The sequence below is a fragment of the Oxyura jamaicensis genome, chromosome 26 (assembly GCF_011077185.1).
Source record: "Oxyura jamaicensis isolate SHBP4307 breed ruddy duck chromosome 26, BPBGC_Ojam_1.0, whole genome shotgun sequence".
NCBI classification, from domain to species: domain Eukaryota; kingdom Metazoa; phylum Chordata; class Aves; order Anseriformes; family Anatidae; genus Oxyura; species Oxyura jamaicensis.
In genome coordinates this window covers 1,262,129-1,288,351 of record NC_048918.1, presented here as the reverse complement: position 1 = coordinate 1,288,351, position 26,223 = coordinate 1,262,129, and the positions used below count along the sequence as shown (strand labels likewise).

Genomic DNA, 26,223 nt, shown 5'->3' with positions numbered 1-26,223 from the left:
TTCAGGACAATGCTCATTTGATTGCCATCACTGATGGTTACCATGGCTAGCACGAGCATATCGTAAAAAGTTGTACCAAAATCTTGTCCCAGGCGAGGAACAGGACAACCAAATGTTGGCAACAGGGCAACAGTTTACACCGTAAGAACCAGACCTATAATCTCAAATGCCAAATTACAAGGCCCCATTGCTTTCCAGGCTCCTGTCAATTACACTTTTCACTGCAATAACCAGCACTTGTAGACAAAACCATGCCAAGATGTTAATAACAGCAGCTCAGGAGACAGCAATACACAAGCCAGCTAAAAAAAAAAAAAGTGATGATGTGGGAGGGGGATTTATTTATTTTTTCTTTAACAGGAAGATGTATCGAAACAAGCTGTACAACTGGATCAGAGATGTCTGCAGAGAGAGGGATGGAGGTGGGGAGGGAGATTTACCTCATAAGAGAGAAAAGAAACTCAAAAACCTCTATTCTCTATTAAAATATATCTAGGAGTAAAACAGACACTAGCTAACAAAGCCTTACTTGAAAAGAAAAGGGTAGGCAGTGGAATGGCAAATAATCCTTGCAACTATGCTACTTGGAAGATCCTGGGCACTGTAAAAACAAACATTTTTTCCACCAAGAGGAATAATCATACTTAATTCCCCTTGGTCAATACCATATTGTTCCTAAAGCATATCCTCTGATCCTTCAATAAATACTGGATTATTTTTTTCCTCCTGCAGTGTCCTCCTGACGCTGCTCTCCGTTACCTGACTCTCGAGTGTGGCTGTCATCACAGATGTGCAGATCCAGGCGTGAGATGAGGAGGTGGTATGACGACTCTTTCATGTCGTGTTTGTCAAAGTATTGACCAATGCTACTTGCATTCGGGCTGACTCCAAATGGCTGAGACCAGGACTGCTGCGTACTCGGAGCAGGCGGTGTGATCTGTTAGAGAAAAAACAGCTTGCTAAGAAATGACAGAAGGCTAAAGAGGTGGGGGGGGGGGAAGTTAGAACAGAATTAACAACAACTCATGCAGTCCTCCAGGCTGCAAGGCATCAATTTAAGGAAATCCAACGGGAGTCTAGAAACCTGGATCCTTTCCTATGTTGTCATAAGTAAAACTCTTTGTCTGTGGTTCTGCCTCCTCTGTATCAAGCTACTGTTAACTTGTCGTGGAAGATGATGTAAGACTCTGAGATGAAAAGGGCAAAATAGGATATTCCCGATCTCCCTTCTGTGTAATCTCACTGCACTAAGCACCTAGCCCTCCATCCTGAGAGTTTCCACCACCAGCAGTGAAAGAACCCGACAACAACAGTGAAATTGGATGCCGATATTCTCCCTGGAGCATCAGAGCTCACTATGATTTTATGTCATAATATATTACATCAGAGCCCTGTCCCCCAGGCCTATGCAGACTGCCATTCAGAGGCAGAAAAGTTTATTCCTAGAACATATTTATTTCTTATTACCAAATCGAATTCCTGTGGGATCCTCTGCAACCTTCTATATGCCAGCCCAATCTGGAAAGCCACACAGCTTACCACCGCTTTTTTCCCTCCTTAGACAGAATCCAAAATGAGACAGAATCTAGCCCATGACTATTTAAGAACATTCTCTGATGCTTAGTGGCAACAAATTCAACTCCTCTGGTCATTTCTTTACTCAACAACAGCCCACAATCTCTGTGATGCTGACCAAGGAAGCCTAACAGTTCTCACCAGGGAGATGCTCTGTGAGTGTGGGCCAGATGACATGCAAACAGAAACTCTCTTGCACCTTGTCTTTTTCCTGGCAAGCCCATGTCCAAATCATGCCTCACGCACCTGTACAGACTCTGGTGCCAAGCTTTTCCTCTGCTGGGCAGACTTCTCCATGGCTTCACTCAGAGACTCTGCGTACTTCATCATTGCTTTCAGCTGAGAGTCTGTCAGCACCCAGAGAAGGTCATCAAGAAGAAACATCAGCTTCGATGCCACCACGTTGCAATCTTTAGTCTGAAACGGCAAGAAGGTGTCAGGGACTGTAAGAATTGCTCCCAATACACTTTTCTCGTAATCCACAGAAGCTGCAGCAGAAACAAGAGGTGCTGCTCTGAAACTCATCCGAGAGAGAAATTAATTCGTCTGGTGGATGTCTGCAGTATCTCATCTGAGAAGGAAAGTAGTCAATGCTACCTTCTCTTTAGAAGAGAAATTGCTCACCATTAAGAAAAAAAAAAGGCATTTTTTTCCATCTATTCCTCATCACATTTCCACTGTCAGGTAAAAATAAGGCTAACAGGCTTTAAGCTCCCTATAAAGAGATGACAGATCTCCTTGGGATGAGAAAATGGATTTTAAAATTTGCTCCACACGTATTATTCTCCCCTGGGACATAAACTGCTCTGACATTTGGTAAAGAACACAGCTATTTCCAACAGAAAATAGAGCGGCATAGCAGCTTGGACTCAGTATTTGTGAAGGAAAAGAACCATTGCTGAGGGATGTGGGAGGAAATATGCATCATCATTGCACCAGGCAGCAAGAAGGTATCCTTCAAAGCACGGGTGAAACACTCACCCTTCTCTTAAGAGAGATCTGGATCCTCCCCTGGTTGGTAATGAGTCTCAGAGGAGTAGTAACAGGATCCTGATCACCATTGTCGGTGGCATCTGCTTCTATCCGAAGTGTCTGCCAGGTGAGTTCTTTGAACGTCAAAACCTACCCAGAAAGGAAAACGCTGAGATTTTCATCAGCTTCAAGGATTACACTGAACCGTTTGAAAATGTGGAACGAAACAAGGCCACGGAGAATCACTCAGCATGCTTTTCATCTGTGGTCCCTGTACAAAAACATCATTATGCCCCAGGTAATATCTAACCCCCTCTCTCACACTGAGACCAATAAATAAATAAACAAAGAAAGAAAACAGACAAACCACAGGGGCATTCAGAGCTTCTCCAGCTTCATTCTCACAGATTACAGGAGCTCAGAGAGAACTCTGAACCCAAGTCAGCTCTCAGCACCTCTGCTCCAGCACTGGCAGGGAAACTCACTGAGGTTCCCTGCTGTCAGTTTAGGAGAATTCAGACACCTGCCCAATACCCCAGAGTGGCACCTTTCTGGGCATGTTATGACGGGCGACATACGAGGACTCTTTACCTCTCCTCTCTGGGGATCTGTAATGCGGGTGAGCCGCAAGTCGCTCTGCTGCCAGTTGGGGTTGACGCTGTAGCCTTGGAGCTGCCACAGCTCAAAAGAAGCATGAAAGGCCTTGGAGTGAATCTTGATAGTGATGGAATTGACAACAATAAACATCCCCTCGACCACCTTTTCAGCAAAGCCATATTCACTGCAAAGAGAAGGTCCTGTAAGTCACCATTTGTTGTGGTAAAAGGCCCAGGTAGACTCCAAGGTTTATGAGCAATATTAGAACCACTAAAACCTGAATCCAGAGAGGTCAGTGGGTAACTGCCGAGAACAACAGCCTCCCAAAGCCCAGCACGTCAGAAAGAAATCCCAGGGCTCAGGGGACTGACCTTTGACCTGCAGCAAGAGCAATGGGAGACTGTCCGTTGGGTGGCCGAGGCTCTTCACATGTTCGCATCTCTACCTCCACTTTATCCAGGTACTACAGAAACAGAACAGAGGATAAATAAATACGAGACCGAGCCTCAAGCTCAGCCGAACATCCTCAAGTCTGGGCCTCGAGGACAGGCAGAACCAAGCTGTGCAGCCTCATGTCAAAGCTCTCACATCAGTGCCAGATTTGTTGGGTAATCTGAATCCCCAGAAGTGGGGGGAGAACAAACAACAAAAACCAGGCATAAGGTTGCCCTGGACTGCTCAGCCCAGCTCTATCCTGCGGTGAAATGAGGGTCTCGTGGGAGGTTGCTCACCTCCTAACAGGGCTGTTCTCAGAATTCTCCTCCCCCTGGGTGCTAAGGGCCTGGAGGCTTTAGGTCAGATGAAAATTTGAGCATGCACTTCATGGTTTTCCTTCCCAGAACTTTTGTCAAGTAGGAGGGATTAAAAAGGGTTTGGAAGAAAAGGAATGAACAAGAAAGAAACATTACCAGGCAGATTGGGTGCGTTTTCAGTTTTGTCCACTGGATCTGAAACAGTAAAGTCGAGGTTAGAAGAGTTACCTTCACACTGGAAAGTTTAGGAGATATCAGTCAACCATTTGAGCTCAAAGTTCTGCTCTGAGAAATGACCACAGGGACAGTGCATCGCGTCCCACTGAATGCAGCCCAAACAGGCTCATGCAGACAAGTGAAAAGACATTCCAGCTGCCAGCTCCATAAAGCCAGCTCAGCTTTTGGATCCAGCACATCACCACAAGTAATAGATGTTCAGCGGGTCAAATCCTAATTTTTCCTATTCCTTTATGGAAAATGTTCCTGTCCTTAAAACATTTGGAGCTAATTGCTGCTGTTATTAGAAGTCAGCTGCGCACAAACCAATTTTATTTTCTTACAGCAATACTTATTCTGCAGTTCTTGTAGGAGGGAGAACAAGTGTTTGGTACTAAATTAAGCAGATCTGACTCTAAAAACAGACAGAACAGATCAGATGAGTAAGACAGGCGCGGTTTTGTTGTCACTTGGCAGAGCAGAATCAGATTTTTTTCATAGCAAGTCTCTTCCATATACAAGAACTTTTGCGTTCCCATAACACAACTCTGGTTAGTACCAACTGAGATTAAATAGTCTGGCATTTCCTATCAACTGAAAAAAAAATCAATTTTGTGCTCTAAAAAGCACAAGGAGGAAAATTTGTAGGAGGGTTCAGTGTGCAAAAGTGCAGCTGTAAGTGCGTGCACAATTTCAGCAATTATGCATGTAAATGGTCAACAGTGGGCTGAACGAGTGCAGTGTGCAGCTTTTCACATGCACCATTCACATATTTCTTAAGAACTGCATTTTCAACGATTAAGACTTAAGTTCGGTGTATTTTACAATACCTCACAGCACAATTAGGCTTTCAGATAACTGCACTCCATTCCTCTCTGCTTCCTATTCCTGTTGGAGGTCTGTGTTACTTCCTTGGCATTAACAAAATAAGTCAGTGGGGATGAGGGAAGACGCAGAGAACTCCTCAGCTATCAAAACGACAGGAAAATGGGAGGGAATGACCAAACAGAAAGGTTTATAAAATCCTAAGGCAGTTGGAGATGGTGAGCAGGGAGTAATTGTTCACCATTTCTTGTACAGAACAGTACCTACCAGGAGATTATCAACTAAAAATAGTTTGCACAGGCTTGCTGCAAGCAACAGCAGACACGCAGTTAAGCTGTGAGGTTCTCTGTCATAGCATGCTCTGGGTGTTAAACAAGTAAGCAGATCCAAAAGGCATTTGGGCAGATTCCCTAGAAATTCACCAGCAGGTATTACATACAAAGACCCCCTGGCTGGCTTAAAAAGTCACATGCCATAAATCAGCCAAGGGGGAGAAAAGACCACAGCACGCTTTCCCGGTGCTTCTCGCAGCATCCTCTAACCCCTGCTGCTGGCCACCAGGGACAGAGTGCTTGGCAAGGAAAGCCTCGGTGAAACCTCTGGTGGCTCTCTCATAGTCCTCAATTAGCAATTGCCACGCCTGACACACAGGGTTTGAAGTGTGGGGACTGGATCCCATCGTGATCCTTTATCAGAAATCCACAAGTGACAGATGGGAGCTGTCCCTGGAAGGTCTCGTTTGTGTCCGGGGCCACGAGCGCAGCCTCCTCCGCTCACCCTGATGGACGCCTTGTTGCAGTAGACCCGGGTGATGGCGAGCCAGGTGGGCAGCTCCAGCACATTCTGCAGCACCTCCTCGTCCAGCTCCAGGTTGGTCAGCTGCCCCTGCCCCTTCAGCGTGCTCAGGTTGATTTTGTCTGGAGAGAGATTCTTCGTAAACCTACAAGGGAAGAAAGGAGAGACTCAGAGAACAACTCAAAGCAAAGCTGCTTAGACCAGAGGAGCCTTTTACAGAGGTACGTTAAGTACAAAAATTTGCTCGCTTCTTTGTCAAAGCTTTTCTGACGTTTTTAGACCCAGAGCACGTTGGTTTTTCCAGTAAAAAATGTCCTTACACTTTGACATTTGATGATTTTGTTTCTGCTTGCTTGTTCTAATCAAATTCACTAAACTGAAAATTCCATCTAAAGCCTCGGGAACTTGTAAACCAGCAGAATTGCCGTAGGACAGAAACAAAGCAAAACCAAAGCACAACAGGACAACAACTTTACTACCCCAAAAAACACAGTATCAGTGGTGAAAAGCATTATTATCTAGAATATTTTTTTAAAGTTATTGACAAAGGAAAGCAAAAGATCATTAGTAAGTTATTTTTATTGCTGTCTCTACACAGCAGTCCTGCAAGCCAGCACGCGCCCTGCCCAGCAAGTCTGAGCGTGCAACCCAACTCCCCTCCCTAGTGACCGACCCAAAATCCTGCCCTCTCCTTGTGGCAAGCGTTTCCCCTCTCCTTTCCACCTCCCTCACACACAGCCTGATATCCCCAGCTCCCTTACACGCCTGTGAGATAAGTGCAATGGAAGAAATGATTTCAGACTGCTCAAGAGCAGCGTATTCTGGTGCTTCACTTCTTGAAAAACACCGTGGGCCCTGAGGAATCAGAGGGGACAGCTCAGACCACGCAGACTGAGCCCCAGCACCTCGCCAGGACGGCTATCCCCAGTGCACGAGCGCTGGGACGCCACCGAGGGAGCCAGGCACCAGGCTGCTCGGATTCACAAAGTCACGGGAGTCACAAGGCTGAAGACTTCCTGCCTGCTGATTTACTCACGGCTGAAACTGGAGCTCATTTCACACATTCCTCCAGCCTAATACTCATTCTAATTCTGCACAGCGGTCCAGAAAGGGGAAGAAAAAGAAAGACCCTATTGTCAGCATAAACAGGATTAGGCTCACAGTCACATGCTGCCATTCTGTCTCCTTTCCCTGCACCAGCAGCGTGGTCAGATTCCCTCTGAAAGGCTTAACACATCCCGAACAAAGTCCTGCCACTGCCACAGAGAGGAAGGGAGGAGGAACCAGAGCGACGCTGCTGGGGTGACAGCAGACGTGGCCACTGTAGGAGCACGAGGTGTGGTACAAAGCTGCCCTAGGTGCCAGCAGCAGCTGCTCGCCAGCAGCCCAGGGCTTCCTGGAAGAGAAACGCCTTTCAGAATGAACATTAACAGAAAGGCTGAGGGGTGGTGAAGAGCCACGGATGTCAGCCCTGCGTTACAGATACAGCCGCCCCCCAGGGAGGGCGGCACATACGGCTGTGTTTGCCTACTGCTCCTTTTCACCTCGATCCCTTTCAGTGCCAAGTCTTCCCGCTGCCACCGGAGCCCAGTCGGGCATTTCCTGCGCCACGCCGTCACCTCCCTTCCCGAGCCGAGGGCACGCGCTGCTTGCTGAGTCCACACCGCGTTCCTAACGCACCTGCCAGCATCCCAGGCTGACGCAGGGAAGGTGACGTTTGCTTTGAACTCCTCGCGCCTTTAACCCAAGGCTCTCTCGTTTAAACACACGCAGGCGGGAGGCCAAGTCCAACACCACCCGCCGGCCCCGGCACGAAGACGTAACGCAGCTACAGGGACGTGCTGGGTGCCTGCAGGGTTTGTGCCAGCTCCCGTCGTGCGAGCCACAAACTCAGGCAGCGCTGAGCGTTGGACCAAAAAGCCCCAGAAGCCATACGTGAGCATCTTTGTCTTGCTTCAGGGAACCAGGTATGCTGAAAGCTGTTGTAATCGCCTCCGCTTGGGACTGGGTACTGAAAATAATGACACGAAAAGCGCTCGGCGCTGGTAAACTCACGGGGCTGCTGCGGGCAGCGATGCTCACAGGCAGGGAGAGGCTGAGGCTCACAGCAGCTTCCTCACTCCTGTAAAGCAAGGATCAAACCCCAGGTGTCTGAATCCTCATCGCAGCCTAAGCATGCTCGGAAGGGGAAGCCGCTCGCAGCTGCTAATGCAGAAGAAGCAAAACACAAGGACACGTCTCAACAGGGAGTTATTTGTACTCAGTGCCTACTTTTGTCTTAAAAACAGTAGCACAATGAAGGGAAAAGCTGTGAAACCAGACACTGGTGGAGAGAGCGGTATGAAACATGATCCAGCTAAAAACATGCAGGTATTTGTGTTCACCTCCAGGGAAAGGCTGCAGAAACCCTGCTGGTAAGAAAACCACCACAAGCACTACCAGGCTCTATGGAAGAGCCTCTTCCAAAAGGCTTTTCACCAAAACCCCTGAAGGACAGCCCATAGATCCCGCCAGTCACAGAGCAACAGAAGCTGGAAGCGTCGTAAACATAACTGTAGAATCAATTCTTGCCTTTAAACCACGCACTGGAATTCCTGCGGCTATGCCTGAATTCCAACTTTCCTGCCCCCAGTTTGTCCCTCTAAAGGGATCTAAGATTTTCAGATGGAATAATCCTCAAATTTCACACATTTTGGTATATTTAGTGCATGTTAGTGAGACTACAAAAGGAAAAGACACGAACCTTGCCTGGCAACTTGGAATTTTATAGAAGCCCAATTAGTTTTTGAAAGGAACTGCTTCGGTCACTGTCAGGGGAAGGAAGGAGCCGTGAGAGCAGACAATTTTATATGCCTGTTGGCAGGCTCGCTCCATTCATACTCATCAACAGTAACATTTTTGGCAGCACAGATTGCTGGCTTCGAGAAAAATGAATGAAAATGGTAGCTATTAGGAAAACTGACAGTGTGGGATATTTGTTGTTGTTTGCTTTTTTTCCCCCCCAACTCTATAAAGAAGTCATGCAGCACTAAGCCAGTAAACTCAAAGGACAGCACTCCTTTTGAGTCTGCCAGGATTACCATGACAAAAGTCACACCAAAAGCCTTTTCCCACCCTTTATAGAGTTGTCACTGCGGTCACCAGGGCATTTTGCAGCTGCGTACACTTGCAGGAGCACGAATGCATCCCCAGGAACAATACCAGGAGCAACATCTCATCTCGGGAAGCGTCCACCCAACGGACGCCCGGACCGTCACGGTCACCAGCACCCATGGACAGCCTTCAGGTGACTGGAAGCGTTCTGTATTTGCAATGAAGACAACGGGAAACGCCAGCTAGAAGCTTTCACAGCCATAGCTAAATAAGTCCTGGTAGGTCGAGCCCTTTCATGCGGCCAGTGGTTTGCAGAGAAGAGATTTCCCTGCAAGTTCCCTGCTCTCCGCCGTTTCTTTCCATTTCAGATGACGCATTTGGGCTTTCAATCGATGTTCATAAGAAGCAGACACACACAGTCGTTACCAGCACTACCCTAATTTCATAGCGGACGGAAGGGCTCGCTCTTCCTAAGAAGCTAACAGCACCCGGGTATTTAAACCTCAGTAGCTTCTTGGGGCCTTGCCTCAGAGAATCATGTTCTTTACAGAAACCCTCGGCCTTTTGGGGCAGTTCCTGAGATTGTGACTTGATTTGCATTTCATGGTTCAGATGGGGAAGGCACAGGAGCATCAATCTACTTGCTCAATCATCAGCTTGAATATATATATTTACATTATTTATAACTAAATGATGTCACTACTGGAAGAACGCCTGATTTCATCAGCTGATACATCCAGAAGCCCCAAACTCACCCACTGCAAGAGGGTGTTTGGCCAGACCTTACTGCTGGCCTGCAGCCAGGCAATAAACATAAATACTGAATTTATGCTCGCATTTGTAGCTGTCTGGCCACGCTGTCTCCAGAACAAATACATGGACAGATAACGTCAGGAGAAGATGTCTGAAACCACCAAATTTCCCTTCAGACCCATCTCTCCCGTTAGCTCGCAGCCTCGTGGCACAAGAACCCTCTCGTCAGTAGCTTCGCAGGCTCAAAATAGATTTTCTGCCTCAACTTCTTCAGTAATCATCGTCTATTGTATGTAACCAGCATCTACACAGCTAAACACGTTTATTTCTATTAATATCTTTGTTACTATGGATATTATATGTGAGAACTAATTAGCTGTACACCAGCGACCTTGCTTTTGCTGAGTGCCAGGCATCATCTCTTGGCAGAAGAACTGGCTGTACGGCGTGCAGTTCTTGCCACCGTTGCAGAGAGCAGATGGAAAAACGCACAAAACACAAGCAAGTCAGGAAGAGGGTAAGTTGTCAGCTGCAATCCGAAAACAGACAGACTGTGATAAAAGCTCCCGGGAAACTGCTGCAGACAAGGCTCTTCTTCATGCGGGTAACAGCAAAGGAAAAGATGCATTTCCCCTCTGATTGGGAACATGAATCGTATTTTAAGCAACTGTGGTCGAAGGGTAGAAATGAGACATGGAAAATGCCTATGTTCATGTCGATGCAGATTTGCTCCGTACCAAAAACCTTTCCAGAATCTTGTTGGGGTAGGTCTGGACAGACCATCTGATCCATTCCTAATCCATCTAATTCACCATTTCATTTGGAAAGACCTTCTGCAATCCCCAAATCTCTGCGACAGGACAGTTCCCCTCACATAAATCCTCCTCATCTTGGGAGCCAAAGATCCTGCTTACTTGGAAAAAAAGTTCATGACTGGCAAAAGAAGAGGCCGGTGACTTCTAAGTACAGGCAGACTTTCAAGGAAGACCACAGCAGAGGCTTTGACTGCAAAACACGGCTGAGAATGAACTGAAAAAGAATTCTGGAGGAAATAAAACTGAGCAAGTGATCAAAACTTCTGTAAAAAGGGGGAAAAAATAGCTGCCTTGAGGATGCACAGGAAGAAGTAAAAGCCCTTTTGGGAAGAAAAGTCATTCTACTGGCTCGAGGTTTTGGTGCAACTGTGGAGCAATCTGCTTAGTAAGCAGCCACAGTTTTCAGTTTTCTATTCAGGGCTGAGAGAATTGCAGCCAAGGCAGAGAAGTACACTGAATTAACAGAAAAAGAGACCAATTTACGCACGGTATTACCTAGCCTTTAGTACTAATCCAGTTGGTGTCACATCAACTCAATTAGTACAAAGCCATTTAGACTTTAAGGGAATTCAATCGCTACCAAACGAACTAATTGTTCACCAAAACCACCCCCAGCTCCACGGTGAGCACATTACCCAAAGCAGTTGCACTCGTGCCACAGAACGTCGCTGTGCCCAGAACAAACGTGTTGCCAGTTGTCTCGGCTCCCAAACTACCGTTATCTGTTGCAGTACAATGCACCCAAAAGACTCAGAAATTCAATTCCAGGTTAAACTCCCGAGGAAAAACATTTCCAAGCAGATCAAAGAGACTGAGCTGTTCGCTGAAGGCTGCCTCCCCACTTAGGCAGACCCCTGAGGACACTTCTATTCCCAGAATGACTCCTTAAGCACCCTGAAAACTGGAAGATCACAAAGCTCCAGATGAGGTGCAGTTCTTCCAGCACACCCACTGCCAACTAATTTGGTGCTAGGAGCTCTGTAAAGCAAACCACAAGTTAACCTGAAAAGAAAAGAGGCAGGGTGGTTTGGGCAGGGGTGGATCTCCACCTCGCTGAGGAACTGTTGTGCTATTTCTAGCTCATCGGCTGAGTGAAGTTTAAATGCCAGCTGCCCCGTGCTCTGAAATCTGGAATGTAAACCCTCTTCAGCTGCCAGGGAATTTCCCAAGGCTAAACCTCAAAGTGAATAATGACACAGAAAAGAAAACTAGGAAGAAATATATAAGCAAATACAGCGTTTCCACTCCTTGCCAGGCAGAAGCCCCACTTCTCATATTCTAAGCATTATTTACCTTGCAATCCGATCTGCATTTTTATTTCCAAACTATAAAAAAATAAAAGGTTAGGACATAATTCAGACTCAACTGAGCGGCAGAGGTAAGAGCTCAAGGAGTCCACGAGACATAAAACAAGCGGAGAAGTCATGTTTAATAGTCTCTTTTCTGGGCACATTGCTTAGTTTGAAGAGTACCCACTGTGCAGAGAGGTTCCTCAAGGCCAGCAGGACCCGGCAGCTGATGTGAGAATACGTCCAGCCACGCTTTCCTCCTGAGCTACTGCAGCGCAATTTGTTTTTGCTGCAACAAGAGTCTATTTAGCATTCCAGAAATGGCAGGCATTTATTTCGAGCGGAGTGGAAGTGGTTGGAAACACCGGCAGCTCACACAGCTTGTGTAAAACTGACAGTTTGGTTCTTCGGGCAAACTGCAGCAGAGCAAGCCTGATCTTGGAGATTACTTTCTGTGAAAGGTAAATGCCATCTCCTGTCATGTGTGCGCTCTCCTTCCCCACCCCTGTTTGAACAAAGAGTTAGTCACTGCTTATTAACTGACTCCACAATGCCCTGCCGTTCTGACCTCAGGTAAAGAATTCCTCAACATTTACATTTTTCAAGAAACGTAAAAAAGGCACCAAAATGGACTAGTAAGGTAAGAATTTTTCCAAAGAACAACATTAAAGGGTTTGTCGCCTGTCTTAAATGCTTTGCCAGACATAGCATGTAAGTATTTCAGAGACAAACTCATTACCTCTGCTTCAGTGCTCAGTACCTTGGGAACTCCTTTTGATCGCCTGCAAAATAGCAGCAACTGCTGGGAAAAGAGATGTGACAAAGCTTCGTTCTTATAAACTGGCTCAGAGTTTCTTGCTACAAACCATTTCCCCCCAGTTCCCCAAACTGGTTCTCTTTGCCACTCTTCCCAGGACTATTTTCAGAGCATCATACAAATGGGCTCATTAGCTTAAGTGACTTCCCTTGAGCCACATGAAGTGTCACAGCGCCGGTGGCCACGAGACCAGACCCAGCCGACAGTCCCGCAGCGGGTGAGCCGCAGCCATCTCGTCTGCCCCCAAACCCTTCCTACTTTCGGGCTTTTGGGGCACGTGTCCTGCCTGTCAGCCACCTGAAGGTCAAGGCATGCTCCTTCCAAGTTCAGGGAGGTTGTCCACAGTCCTTGTGCTGCTCAGATCCTCTCTGGAGGTGCCAAAATGACGCAAGGCCTGTGAGGACGCAGCCACATCCCTCCTCTGCTGTCCTCCGCGTGCCGGCTGCAGGGGGACTATGGAGCCCTCACCTTCCTAAAGCCTTCATGATTTGGGTGCTCACCTAGTTCCAAAGCGACCACCCTCAGGAGGTCTGGGGACGACACCATGTTGGGCAGGACTTTTGCAGGGGGACCCAGCCAGGCCGAGGGGCCGCATCCAGCTGTATGGCCTTCGACAAGGGCAAGCGCCGGGGCCTGCGCTTGGATATGGGGCAGAACTTCTTCACACGGAGGGTGGTGAAATGTTGGAAGCTGCCCAGGGAGGTGGAGTCCCCCTGCCTGGAGGCATTTAGGAGACACATGGATGTGGCACCGAGGTCTTGGCTCTGTGGTGGGACACGGTAAGTCAGGTTGAAATTGGACTTGAGGATTTTTGAAGGTCTTTTCCAACCTTAAGAATTCCACACTTCTGTTACCTGGCTGAACAGAATGCGCTGAAAAGCAGGAACAGAACGCTTTGCAGATGGAAAAGTAATGGCTGTTTTATCATCATTTTTTAACTGCCAGCAGCTTTGTGGTTTCACATATTTCCCATAGCTGCAACGGCTATTTTAGACAAATTACGGTCTTCAGCAGCAGAAATTTCTCTCATCCCTAAAGAAGACTATTACAGCAGCTATAGCCAAAATGTGAGTGTCAATTTCCCAGCAGAGACTGTCCCAGGCAAAGGTCCTCCAGACGTCCCTTCTGCCTCCATCATTTCACGATTCACTGACTTCATCAAGCCATTCCCAGACGCGATTTCCCTGCCTTCCTCCCCACCCTCCGTGTTCTTCCAATTTCTTTCAGCTAATTTAGAATCAAGGTCAGGAAACTGGGAGAAACCTGAAGGATTAGGCAGTAAGCACACACCTTTCGCTGGCAGCAGATCTTTCTGTATCAGTAAAAGGCGCTGGGAACCCTCTGACTGAACGCGCCAGCGCTTCACTGCCACTGCAAGGCCACAGCTGCAGCACAGCGCTCGAGCACGCAGCAATGCTGCAAAACGTTTTCAGAACGAGAAGGGAGAAGTAAAAGGACAGAGAACGCTGCGAGAAATCACCCTCCGAAATTTCCAGATCGCAGCTTTGGGCCAAGAAGCTGCACTGAGGAGCAAAAAAAAGAGCTCCTAGGACCTGAGGAATTCCCCAGCGTCAGGGAAGCGAAGCGTCTGTGGTAACGTAACGCGACCTTCTGCCAAAGGCAGCCCGCAGAGCCCATCTCGGCAGCTCCTGAACAGCAGAGAACCAATGCTAGGGGTTTTTTATTTTTATTTTTTGACTGATGAACTGCTTCTGCCTCTTCTCCCCGTGCTTTCCAAGGAGGAGGACGGGTCCCCTCGGGATAACACGTCTCAGTGGCTCTTGTGCCATCGCCACCTCCCAGAGAAGCCAGTACCCGTGTTCAGCTGCGGTGGCCTTTTTGTCCTGGCTGGGCCTGGGGGAAGGCAGGACTGCAGGTTTTGAAGGAAGGCTCACTCAGCTCCTGAGGAGCTAATCCACCAGCCCCACACAGCAGCAGGGCTCACACGTCAGCGGGCGCTTCTGCGTGTTGTGCCCAGCTCTGAACTCCCCGCACGAGGAACGGAAGGGGCCATAATAAATGAATTGTTACTGCCAGGAAGGAATCCCGAGACTCTTAGATCCAAGCTATGAGATGAGAGCCCCCAGAAGCCTCTTGGTTCCTAGCTAGGCGCACTCTGTGACACCCACATATTTCTAACTGCTAAATTGATCCAGAAGAAAGACGCACCACCGGCTTTTCTGCTATTTTCCTCTTACGTACCAGCAGTGGCTTTATCTGCTGCAAGGATTACATGCAATTGCAAACAAGAAAGGGGAGAAGAGACAAAGCAGTCTTGTCTGGAAAAGGGGATATGTGGACTGAACCACGGTGAGCTGAGAGGAAAGGCTCTGCAGAGACACAATCCTGTTTGTGAGCAGAGAAAGAAATGTCACTTCTGGCTCCGTATTTGACCTACATTTCCAGCAGCAGAGTACTACACCCTGCACATGGTACTCGATTGTTTTGTTTTCTAGGATATTTTTTAATTCTGTTTCTAAAACCAATCTGATTTCTCCAAAAAGGTGGCTCCAGTATTATGTTACACAGGACGGTTCTGCAGCTGCTCCCACGCCTCGTGTTCCACAGTCTGACATCTGGGTGGAGAAGTGACAATTGGTAGCGGGATCGATAAACCCGGCTGCGCAGCCTCGCACCTGCCAAAGATAATTTGGCTTCAGCCTTCATCAGGAAGCTTGTACTGCCCAGCACAATACCCTTCATTCAGCCCCTTCCAAAACCACGGGAAGGAGGAAAATAATCCAAGCTACGGAAGCGAGGCAAAGTACAAAACACAGAAAACCTTGAACCCTGTCCTAAACCCTTCCTCAGCTCCCAGTCTTGCTGCACAGCAGCTGAGCACCTTGTCGTCCCAACCAACACAAGTAACAGCGGCGGAGATCCCAGGAGTCTGGTGGTCCAGCGTAACAGCCTGGGAGCAAAGCAGAGCACAGAACCCCCACGCCACTCACGTGCTTCCTAAGTTCAGGGAAGAGGGGCCTCTGCGAGCTTCAGGCCCTGTTCACAAGCACGGTGCTCGCTAAAACAAAACGAGCAGCCCACCGTCACCTCTATTTCTGCTGCTCACATCTGTCACCGACCAGCCCAGCCGCTGCCCTTGGCGAACAGGTCTAATTTCCCCTCTTGTTTTTCCTCCGTATTTTCCCAGTGACTCAGTGCTGATGGTATCTCAGCCAACGTTGCTCGCTCTCTGGTTTCTCCTCTGCTGCTTCCTCACCCTGTTCCAGACACCTGAAGCTCCCTTTCAGCCGCAGCTCTCCAGGGCACTGCCAAAGCCAAATCCAGCGGGGTCTCCTTCCCCTTCCCAGCCACAGCGCACCCCAGCTTTCCTTTCCTTCAGAGCCTTCTGACTCGGTGGCTCTTTCAGGCTGGCCCTTTTGAATTGGAGCAGGCGAAGCTATTACCTGATTGTTTTTCCCCACCTAATTTTTATTATTTTCTTCCGAACACAGGGATTACACATTGCTTTTCCTCTGGAAACCACGTAACGTGCAGAACTGGGCGGCCCACCTGGCCGAGGTTATAAAGACTCTCCACAAGCTCACGTGTTTTAGTACGGGCAATAAAAGTGTCACGGGGCAGCTGTCAGATGCAGCAGCGAATTAAAGCTTCCTGATGCAGTTAAATAAACATCATTTTGATAAGGATTCCCACCGCAGTGCTGAAGCGTTACATTGAGTACGTCCGGGCAGTCCACATGGCCTCAGTTTCCCTGTTTACCAAAGGGGGATAAATACCACCTCGATAAAACAATGATTTTTTAATGGTGCTCCCTCCAGCTGAGGAAAATAAAGACAGTAGAAAGAGGCTACTTTCATCCAAACCAGGAGGAGGAAAAGGCAAATCACTGCTTTTATTTTAAAGCCATAGATGTGCTTTCATGAATAATTACAGCCTGGTAAACACAACTCAAGTACTGCTCTTGTAGCCTCGGAGGCATTCAAAACATCCAGGTTCAAACACACACCAAGCAGCTGATGCTTCATTCCCATTCCGAGGGCCCGTTCTTTCTCCCAGTTTCGCTTGGATGGAAACGCTTCCCTGCGCAACACGCAGCCCAAATGCTGCAGCCAGCAGAAGAACCCAGAAGTAAAAAGCACCTAATCCGTTTTCTTTTCCAAGCTAAAAATAGGACAAAAGACTGAAAAGCACAGATGGTGGAAGCGATGCAAGATTTCAGGTTCTTCTGTTCGAGGAATTCAAGCTGCTAACGCCCGACACAGGCTAAGCGTTATAAAAGATGCTCATAACTCGGCTCTGTCACCGGCGGCCGAGCCCAGCTTTGCAGATCTCTGCAAGTGACCCCTGTCATCCCGTTTGACATGCATGAGGCTCGTTTCATCTGAGCAGCTGGTGGGAAATAACTCTTTCATATTTCCCTGATCATTCTGCCTCTCTGATCCCTTCCTTGCAAATTTCCAGATACAGCAGGAACAAAAACACACCCCATGCAGAAACGGCTTCAAACGAAGCCATAACAAAAGGAACAAGGAATTATTTCACATGCAAATTGAACGCAGAAAATAAAGGCAGATTAATGATTCAGTAGCAAAATTCTTCCGGGCAAATGAGCAGAGCTGAAAGAAAAACCCAAAGGGAGTGCGAAGCTGAGGTGTTTGGAGGAAACAAGACTGGAATGGAAAATGATCGTCTTTTTTACACGCTAATCTGTGTTCAAAATGCGTTTCTGCAAAGCATCCACAGCACTTATGCAAGAGAGGGGCAGGATCAGACCAACCACCACAAACGGCAGAGCGAGTTCAGCTGGCAGGAAAACAGGGAAAGCCCCAGGACTTGTGGTGACCTCCTGCTCTCACCAGAGCACACACGAAGAGGAACACAGCCGACAAACACCACGACCGGCCGGGTCGTAGGGAAGAAAGGGGGCACTTGGAGGGGGAAAGCGCAAGATAAGGCGGGCTGAAAAAGCAGAACTAAATAAAAAGACTAAGGGGACTAAAACCACTAGCAACTAACCTAAAAGAGAACCATATAAAAGAACAGCACAGGCATCTTTAATCCTAGAAGTGGTACCGAGGAATAAAGCTGAGCTCTTTTAAGAGACCATTAACAACTGCTCTCATCTGCCTCTGCCCGTTACTTCTGTGACGAGGTGACCGAACCCGCAATGAGTATGACATGCTGCTTTGAGGTGGAACGAGACATGAAGCTGGGAGATTTGTGACATCAGGTCTAGCAGAAATTCCCTAAAATTAGTGCACTGAACAAACCTCGCAGCAGGCTCTGCTGCGCTCCTTTTCGGTGCCGTGCCTGGCGAGCTGGAGTACTGAGCAACTAGTGAGTCAGAACCGCCGCAGACAGGCACTCCACCGAGGAGACTGCTCGCTTAAAGTTCACAGGGATTCTTCTGAGGATCCAGAAACCGTCAGGATTTACTGCCAGCCTCAGAGCAGCCGGGACAATACGGCCTCAGAGTGCCAGGACCCACGGGGTCTGGCTCCTTGCTCCAGCGCTGACACCCCATAACCCCGCCGGAGTCGCTGCAGCCCTGCGCAATTGCTTTGAGCCCCTCGCTGCCCCTCCGAGTTTCTCCACCGGAAAAAAAAGGACGCGATCGTCTGCAGCTCAGAAAGCAGAGAGAAGAAAAGCAGCGTGCAATGCTGCACCTCCCTCAGCACCCTCCAGGTCTTTACGTTTCATCACGTCGCTCCGGTCTTTCGGCACTGCAGGGGGAGGCCGTGCCCGCGGCCATGGGGCACGAAGCGAACCATGGCTCTCCCGTGGCTCCTCGCCTTGGGTTTCCTCGGGGAAACCGAGGCACCGCGACTTGGCCAAGGTCAGCGGCAGAGCCGCAGTAAGGAGCCGTGCTTCCAAACCCCAGGCTCGGGCACAAAGCGCAAACAGCCCGCGGTCCTCTTCAGTGCACCTCCTGGTGCCGGTCACAAACTCAGCTGGAAATGACACGGCGCCCTCAAAAACGACGAAAACGAAGTGCACGGGAACGTCCCACGCCACATCCATCCTTCTCCTCCTGGGGCGCGGCTCCTCTTTTCCTTCTCCCCTCATTTTTATTTTTTTGGGGGGGAGGCTTTTCCCCTCGCTCAGCCTCCCAGGCTCAGCCCACGGTTTCCAAACGCCACCCCCGGCTTTCCAAACGCCCCCCCCTCAGGCTCCACAGACACCCCCCGGGAGGCAGCACCAGCCCGGGGGGGGGGGGGAACCCGCACGGTGCCCACTGCCCCCCGAGGCCCTTCTGGAGGCAGCCCCGAGGGGAGGCCGGCGGGGCAGGGCCTCAGCCTCCACCTCCCGCTTCCCCCCCCCCAGCCCCGGGCCTCCAGCCCCGTGCCTCCCCCCAAGCCCCCCGGGGAAGGGGCTGCGGGCGCCTCACCGGGACAGGTGCTTCAGGATCTGCTTCTTGATGAGGCCGGCCATGCCGCGGCGGGGTCGAGGGGGGGGGAGGCTCAGCGCCGAGGCCGGCGGGGCTCCATCGCCGCTCCGCCGCCGCCGCCGCCGCCTCCCGGCCCGCTCCGCCCCGCCGCCGCCTCCCGCTCGCCCCCTGGCGGCCCCACCAGGCTCGTCCCTCGCCCCCCCCCCCCGGGAGTTAAAGGCACGGGGGGCAGCGGGGGCAGCCCCGCGGCCTCGGGCAGGGCTCGCCCAGGGGGGGCCGGAGAGCGGCAGGGTGACCGCAGGGAGCTGCAGGCTCCGTTTACACGCCGGGGATTCGCGAGTGGAAAAATCCACGGAGCAGCTTAGGAAGCTCCCCTGAACAGAGACAAAGGTGTGCTTAGAATCGCAGAATCGTTAGGGTTGGAGAAGCCCTCCAGGATCACCTGCTCCAGCCACCCCCTGCCACCACTGTCACCACTGAGCCGTGTCCCCAAGCACCAGGCCCAACCTCTCCTCCAGCACCCCCAGGGACGGTGACCCCACCACCCCCCTGGGCAACCCGTCCCAAGGCCTGACCCAGAAATGTCTCCTCATTTCCCACCTGAACCTCCCCCGGCACAGCTCGAGGCCATTCCCTCTGGTCCTATCCCTGGTTACCTGCGAGAGGCCGACCCCCAGCTGCCCTGAGCCTCCTTTCAGGTAGCTGTAGGCTTCAGGTTATACACAGAGAAGAGGTGTGAGACTATCTCAGGGCAGCCAAAAATAACCTTTAAAGGTTGAAAAAAGAGTGGAGAAAAGCACTCAGCATAAAGCGATGTAACTGGTGAGGCTGCTGGAATGAAAAAAAAATGTCTCAGTTCAAGCAGTTTCTGTGCTACTTAGTTTATGGCTGTGTTGTAACTCTGAGGGATGACAAGGAGCTGGGCCATTTCACACGCCGAGTGATTTCAGGCTGTACTACAAAGGCGCGTTTTGCCTCCAAGGCTATGCCCAACAAAAGCAGCCCCACATAAATGATGACATTGTTCTTCAAATAAGGCACTGGGGCATTAAACTGATCAGTCAATCCTTTAACAAGAGAGCCACGTGCTTTGTACTTGGCTACACACATTGTTTTAATCTGATGGCAGGCTGGTGGGGGTACAACTCCAGCAGAATACTTTTATCAGAGGTCAGTGGTGATCACCAATGGCTCCTGCTTATTGTTTTCCCCAAGAGATAACGATGAATGCTGTAAGAACCCAGCACCTGTCCAGCCTGCAAGTGCTGTGTGCTGCACAAGCACATAGAACAGCAGAGAAACACAGGTTAGGGCTAGGCAATGGGATGCTGCAGATGATTTTTCCCTTTTATTCATTAGCAAGGTTCGTGTATTTTATTGTAGAAATATCCTCTAACTTTTGCCTCACCTCAATGCTTGTTGAACACGCCTATTAAATATTGGGCGATTAAATATTTGATATCTCAGCTACACAATGTGCTTTATAGGAGACTTCAAAGCCTGAGCCCCTCAAATCAAATCTCATCTGATTCGACTGTCCTGTCCCAGAGCAAGCAGCAGCTCAGGAAGAGTCCTTGCAGTTCTGCTGACCAAACACTTCCCTCTACGATGCAAATTACTCCCACACTTCTGTATTGGATACAAATATGCCAAGAATGAGTTGGAAAATTCTGCCTATTGAAACCGATGAGAACCGACATGCACAGAGCAGTTGGTTATGCAAACAGAATAAATTCTTTCAATCCAATTGGAGGTGTACACCTGCATTAAGCACAGCTCATCAACAAAGGGGCCTTGGAAAACGTCTTCAACATCACATTCCTTTCTGTGAAGAAAACTGGGCATTAACAGCTACTGACTCAACAGCTCTGATAACTTGGGTTCACACAAACACCTCAGGAGCAACAACAAAGCCAAAATATGGTTTTCCAAAATATGGTTTTCAGCATCAAAACACTAACTACAACTCCTTACTGTAAGAAGCAACCTTTAAACAGCTTCTCTTTCTTTCCCTCAATGAAGAGTCAGCATTTTATTAAATTCATCCTATTTTGTGTTGCAGATTATCATTTTGCAGTCTCCTCAGTTAGATATCACTGCGCAGTTTTCGAGTTACATTTTTCTTTCAATTAAAAATGTGCAGGCTTGTTTTGAAATAAGAATTCAGAATGCAGGTACTGCTACTTCTCTCTAGGGGTATAACATGAAAAAAATGTCGTACCAGAGGACTTAGGAAAAAATAAAACTAAGAAGAAACTTAGTGCTAGATGGGCGGAGAGGGTGCAATGAAGACTGATATTCTGTCGGGGAGAAAAAATACACGCAGTAAGGGTCAGATTCTCCACATGTAAACCAGCATCAATGTTTTATTTCAATGCGGGGAAAAAAAATAATGAAAAACCAGACCAGTTACAAAAGCATCAGCCCAGTGTGCATCTAGGTCAAACCGTCTGCAGTTTGAAACAACAGCAGATTTCCTCTACACACTGGTTTCATATAAAATCCTCAGGACATCAGTCTACAGCATTTTAGCATGTGGAAGATCATAAAACGAAAGAGGCCACGGAGCTCCACTTCCACCTTTATCTGTCTGGGCGGGTCATGCCTGGCCTGGTTGGCACCATCATGGGTCTTGAGGGCGGTCTCATCATTGGGGGCCCTGGCATCATTGGCATGTGTCCTCCCATCGGTGGCCTCATCCCTGGAGCTACAGGAGGAAGGAAAATACATTAGAGAAAAGCTCTGGGGAGCTTTGCAAAAGCTGCAGGGAGCGTGCACATTTCTCCACAGCCTCCAGGGAACGTTCGTTTTGCACGCGTGGAAGCCTTGATCGGGAACCTGGCTGAGATGGATTGCATTTCCCTGAAGGATACCAGCAGTTAGTAGAGGAAGAATCAAGTTCCTGGGTTATATGCCCAGTCCTGACAATATTCACTGATAAATTATTTCAGCCACTCAGAAGAGACGCTAGCTTAATTACTGCATTGGACAGTTCATTTGGAAGACTGTACTGCAAAATCTTCCAATTAAGTGCTCGAAAAAGGCCTGGTGTGCTTCTTAGAACTGGGTAATGGCATCAGCCATGAAAAGCAGGTGCTTTACCAAAAAGCACTGAGAGTGGTTTCCATCCAGCTTCTCCACTTATTGTCAGACACTGCCTCATATCACAGAGCACGCACATATTTTGTGCCTTTTTAAAAAAAGAACACTTAAAGAACAGTTTCTACCAGCAACACAATAATTGCAAGTACATTTCACTACTTTTGGTGTGCACGTGTGTGTTCCTTCAGATTTGTTCCAGTAACTGCTTCAATAAACGTCCTCTGAGAACGCTTCCAATGCCAGTAAGCTCAAAAGCAGACAGGATCAAGCCGTTTCAGTTTACCTTTGCTGTTCAGAAAAATCTTTTTAAGGCATGTGTTCTCTGGAACACTTTATTTTAAGACACTTTAAACAATAAACTTCACCTACTGCTAAAATGCATCTCTTGTGCAAAAATGTAAACACTGCAACCATGGAATACCTCAACTATTAGAGATCGCAAGACCAGAAGTAGGAAAGCTGCGATTTCCCAAAGCAGTAATTTCAATCGCATGCCAGGACTAGCAAGCGCTCTCAACAAGCAGCAAAGGAACTTGAATCAGCAGCTGTCAGTGCTCTGTTCCAAAGAGAAGACTCATTTCCACACTTACCAGGTCCAACGGGCATCATTCCGGGCGGCGGCGGGCCCATCATTGGCATCATTGGTGGCCCACCCATATGAGGGGCCGGCATCATGCCAGGTCGGGGGGGACCAGCTGGACACAGAGAAACCAGTTACACACCTGCCTGCTCTCACGTTCCTCAGCAACGTGAAACAGTTCAGCTGTACGGGAGGTCTTAGTAATTAAGATGACCTTGATTGTTTTGCAACTGTCTGCCTTTGTTTTTAGTTTTAACCTCAATTTCGGGTGCCAAAAAAGTTAATTGGAGGAAGAACATGCTCGCTGTGATTTCCAGCTCTGCATATCGAACGCAGATGAACTGCCACTTCCCACAGCGGGGCTCTGCAGAAAGGGATCTCAGCGGTTTGCCAGGCAAAGCGCAAGACAAGGTTATCAATCCTACCATATTCTAAAAACAAAAAACAAAACAAAACAAGTTGTATCAAAGTTTAAATGAACCCATCTACGCAGCAGCTACGAGGCAATGAGAGCACAGTTCCAGTAATGTGCTCAGCATTAACGAAATCAAGATTAAAGATTGAAGAAGTACTCCTACAGTGCAATCTCTTACATTTGGATATTCGCAACCTCAACATTTTTTGCTTGATTTTCAGCTAAAAGGACTTTTTTTTTTTCAAATTGCATCCAGTACTGGGCCCTTCAGTTAAAGGGCAGAGAACTCCTTGAGAGAGCCCAGCGCAGAGCCAGGAGGATGATGAAGGGAGCGGAGCATCTCCCTTACGAGGGAAGGCTGAGGGAGCTGGGTCTCTTTGGCTCGGAGAAGAGGCGACTGAGGGGTGCCTTTATTGATGTTTGTAAATATGGAAAGGGCGAGCGTCAGGATGGAGCCAGGCTCTTCTCGGTGACACCCAGTGATAGGACAAGGGGTGCAAGCTGGAGCACAGGAGGTTCTGCTTAAATATGAGACAAAACTTTCATGGTGAGGGTGACAGAGCACTGGAACAGGCTGCCCAGGGGGGTTGTGGAGTCTCCTTCTCTGGAAGCATTCAAAACCCGCCTGGACGCATTCCTGTGTGACCTGACCTAGGTGTTCCTGCTGCAGCAGGGGGACAGGACTAGACGATCTTTTGAGGTCCCTTGCAATCCCTGCCATTCTGTGAAACACCAAAGGTCTGCCCTCACCGCCAAGTGGAGACTTACGGATGCTGGGAGGGGGCGGTATCATGGCTCCTCCAGGGGGTGGTGCTGAGAACGGCGTCGGTGGAATTTTCCCTTGCTGGAATGCAGCCGCTACATTGGGGGGGAAAAAAAAAGAAAAAAAAAGAGAAAGAATCCCAGAAGAAAAAATAGTTACTAAGCGGAGGAAGCTCCCGTGTCAACGTTCCTTCTCATGCCAAGCATTCAGAACATACTTAACGTCATGGTGCACACTCATTTGTTCTTACTCTGGAACAAATCCCTGGTTTACACTGCTTGTCAAGGTGGATGCACCTGATATTCTTGAAGACAGTTATTACAGTAATTACTCCAGCTGAGACTAGAGAGCTCCAGGATGAATTTCACACACCGAGCTGGAAGGTGGATAGTAGAGAAAATACATCACATGATTTGCAGCTGTAACTTTCACCTAGGATCATTAAATTAATCCACGTTATCATGAAATAGGCCAAGGACAGGCAGGTGACAAAAAGCGTGAAAAAGATCTAACGTGAAAGGGGAAAGAAGAAATTCAGAAGACCTGAACTGACCAAGAGGAAGGCAGAAGGTGTGAAAGCTGGAAGCAGCTAAAGAAAGAAAGTTGCCGTAAGGTTAATCTGGCATTTATATTTATCCCATCCAGAGAGGAAAAAAACATTATTTAGAGAACAAGTGAGAGGAAAAGAACCCCAAAAACTGACAGAGGAAACATTTCGCACTTTATTCAAGCCTACAACACCAAGAGAGGAAAAAAAATAATCAACATCCCTTGAGAGCTGAGGCCAAGCAACTAGAATATGTAAATACCCCACAACATTTCATATATCTTAATGTCCGTTTTCCTACCTTCTGGTTTTCTTATTCACGCTCTTTACATAGAAGTGCTACTACCAACAGAAGCAAAAATAAAGTAAGTTTAAGCCCTAGAGGGATGTCTTATTTCTCTGTTTAATGGAAGGAGCTAAAAACCCGCTACCAGACCTGGTGGAACACCTAGAATATATCTGTTCCACACACCTCTTCTCACGAAGGCTTGCTAAACGTTGTACTTGAAGAGATTGTCCCTGAAATTTAAGGAGGTTTCTTTCTAAACCAACACCCCAAGAGTGCTCTCGATCTAAACCCCCAGCCACATGCCTCTACCCCACATCCTCGCGCTACGCGAGCTCGTACAACGCTGCTGGCAGTGCTAAAGGTGAGGGGAGCTACAACCTTCAGCCGCAGTAAAGCAATGCCTGCCTGCAAGGAGCCCTCCCGCAGGACTCTCAGCCTCTTACGTGGGAGCCCATGCTCAGACAAGGTCAAGATTCAAATCCCAAGTGACATTCTTATTCACGATTCACAGAGCAAAGAACCACCCGAACTGATAAGGAATCGGCAGGGAAAAAAGGAAGAAAAGCACTTGGAGGACAGAGAGCAGCAACAGCAAAGCAAACAAAGATCACAAAAGGATTCGCCTTACTTGTTTTATCAATCAGGCTCTGGGCTTGCTCCTCCATCCATTTCTGGTAGTAGTCCTTCACATTCTCTTTGTGCTTTCGGCCACTGCAGTGGGTTTTTCTCACGGAGGGCTGAGAAAAATCATGTTAAACCCAGAACTTACGTAACATCACATAAAATCACAGTTTACTGGGAACTTTGGTAAAACTAAAACATATTCTCTCTGGGAGCAGAGATCTGCTTGGTTTCTGCATACACCCAGAGGCCAGGCGCTGTGCCGTGCCCTTACGTACAAACAACGAGCACCGAGCCAAGTTTTCAGCTGAGGCTGCGCTGACACCGAGTCAGCTGCCTCCCACCGTGACACCCAGGGTTGGTGAGAGCTAGCGAGGCTCCAGTCCCTCCTGTTCCTGTTTCCTTTCTGAGCAGGACATCGCAGCATTTCAAACAACCTGGGTTTAGTTGGTGCAGCGTTTATTTTAAGCACATGTGATAACACAGATGAATTAACACAAAAGGTGTGTTACTTACCAACAAACTAGTGGGCCACCTTGGCATTTCAAATAGCCTGGGTTTACTTTACGTGGGGTTTATTTTAAGCACACTTCATATGAATGAATGCAGATTTCAATGAATTAATGCAGCCGTGACTTACTGACCAACAAGCAGCACACCTCACCGCCTCAGCTAACCCAGCTGTAGCCTACCCAAGTTCTGTTCTCACCCGCTCGATACCAGCGGTGGGTGACAGCGGAAGGCGCTTACCGAGTCGTGGGTGAGGTACGTGTCGCAGTAGTCACAATAAAACCTGCGGAGACAGAAGGCCTGTTACCAACTGAGGACATCACTCCTCGCCACCGGGACCCCGGAGCTCCCCCCAACCCCAATCCAGGACCCCCGAGCTCCCCCCAGCCGGGCCCAGGACCCCTGAGCTGCCCCCAGCCGGGCCCAGGGACCCCCAAACCTCCACAACCTGGCTCGGGGACCCCTGAGCTGCCCCCAACCAGACCCGGGAACCCCCGAACCCCCACAACGTGGCTCGGGGACCCCTGAGCTGCCCCCAGCCAGACCCG

At 48.7% G+C, this 26,223-nt stretch overlaps 2 protein-coding genes across 2 annotated transcripts in view; both read right to left on the bottom strand.

The window, feature by feature from the left end:
- Positions 1 to 19,032, bottom strand: part of UHRF1BP1 (UHRF1 binding protein 1) — a 33,965-nt gene extending 14,933 nt beyond the window's left edge. Inside the window, exons 1-8 of the mRNA XM_035347276.1 lie at positions 18,849 to 19,032; positions 5,715 to 5,877; positions 4,053 to 4,091; positions 3,516 to 3,607; positions 3,139 to 3,328; positions 2,557 to 2,697; positions 1,822 to 1,992; positions 760 to 937 (exon numbers count right to left, since the gene is read on the bottom strand). Of these exons, the coding sequence (XP_035203167.1) occupies positions 760 to 937; positions 1,822 to 1,992; positions 2,557 to 2,697; positions 3,139 to 3,328; positions 3,516 to 3,607; positions 4,053 to 4,091; positions 5,715 to 5,877; positions 18,849 to 18,892 (1,018 nt within the window). The 5' untranslated portion in view covers positions 18,893 to 19,032. The remainder of the gene's footprint in view (positions 1 to 759; positions 938 to 1,821; positions 1,993 to 2,556; positions 2,698 to 3,138; positions 3,329 to 3,515; positions 3,608 to 4,052; positions 4,092 to 5,714; positions 5,878 to 18,848) is intronic.
- Positions 19,033 to 21,185: 2,153 nt separating this feature from the next.
- Positions 21,186 to 26,223, bottom strand: part of SNRPC (small nuclear ribonucleoprotein polypeptide C) — a 7,134-nt gene continuing 2,096 nt past the window's right edge. Inside the window, exons 2-6 of the mRNA XM_035347378.1 lie at positions 25,916 to 25,975; positions 25,173 to 25,281; positions 23,714 to 23,803; positions 22,541 to 22,645; positions 21,186 to 21,555 (exon numbers count right to left, since the gene is read on the bottom strand). Coding sequence (XP_035203269.1) covers positions 21,431 to 21,555; positions 22,541 to 22,645; positions 23,714 to 23,803; positions 25,173 to 25,281; positions 25,916 to 25,975 — 489 coding nt within the window. The 3' untranslated portion in view covers positions 21,186 to 21,430. The remainder of the gene's footprint in view (positions 21,556 to 22,540; positions 22,646 to 23,713; positions 23,804 to 25,172; positions 25,282 to 25,915; positions 25,976 to 26,223) is intronic.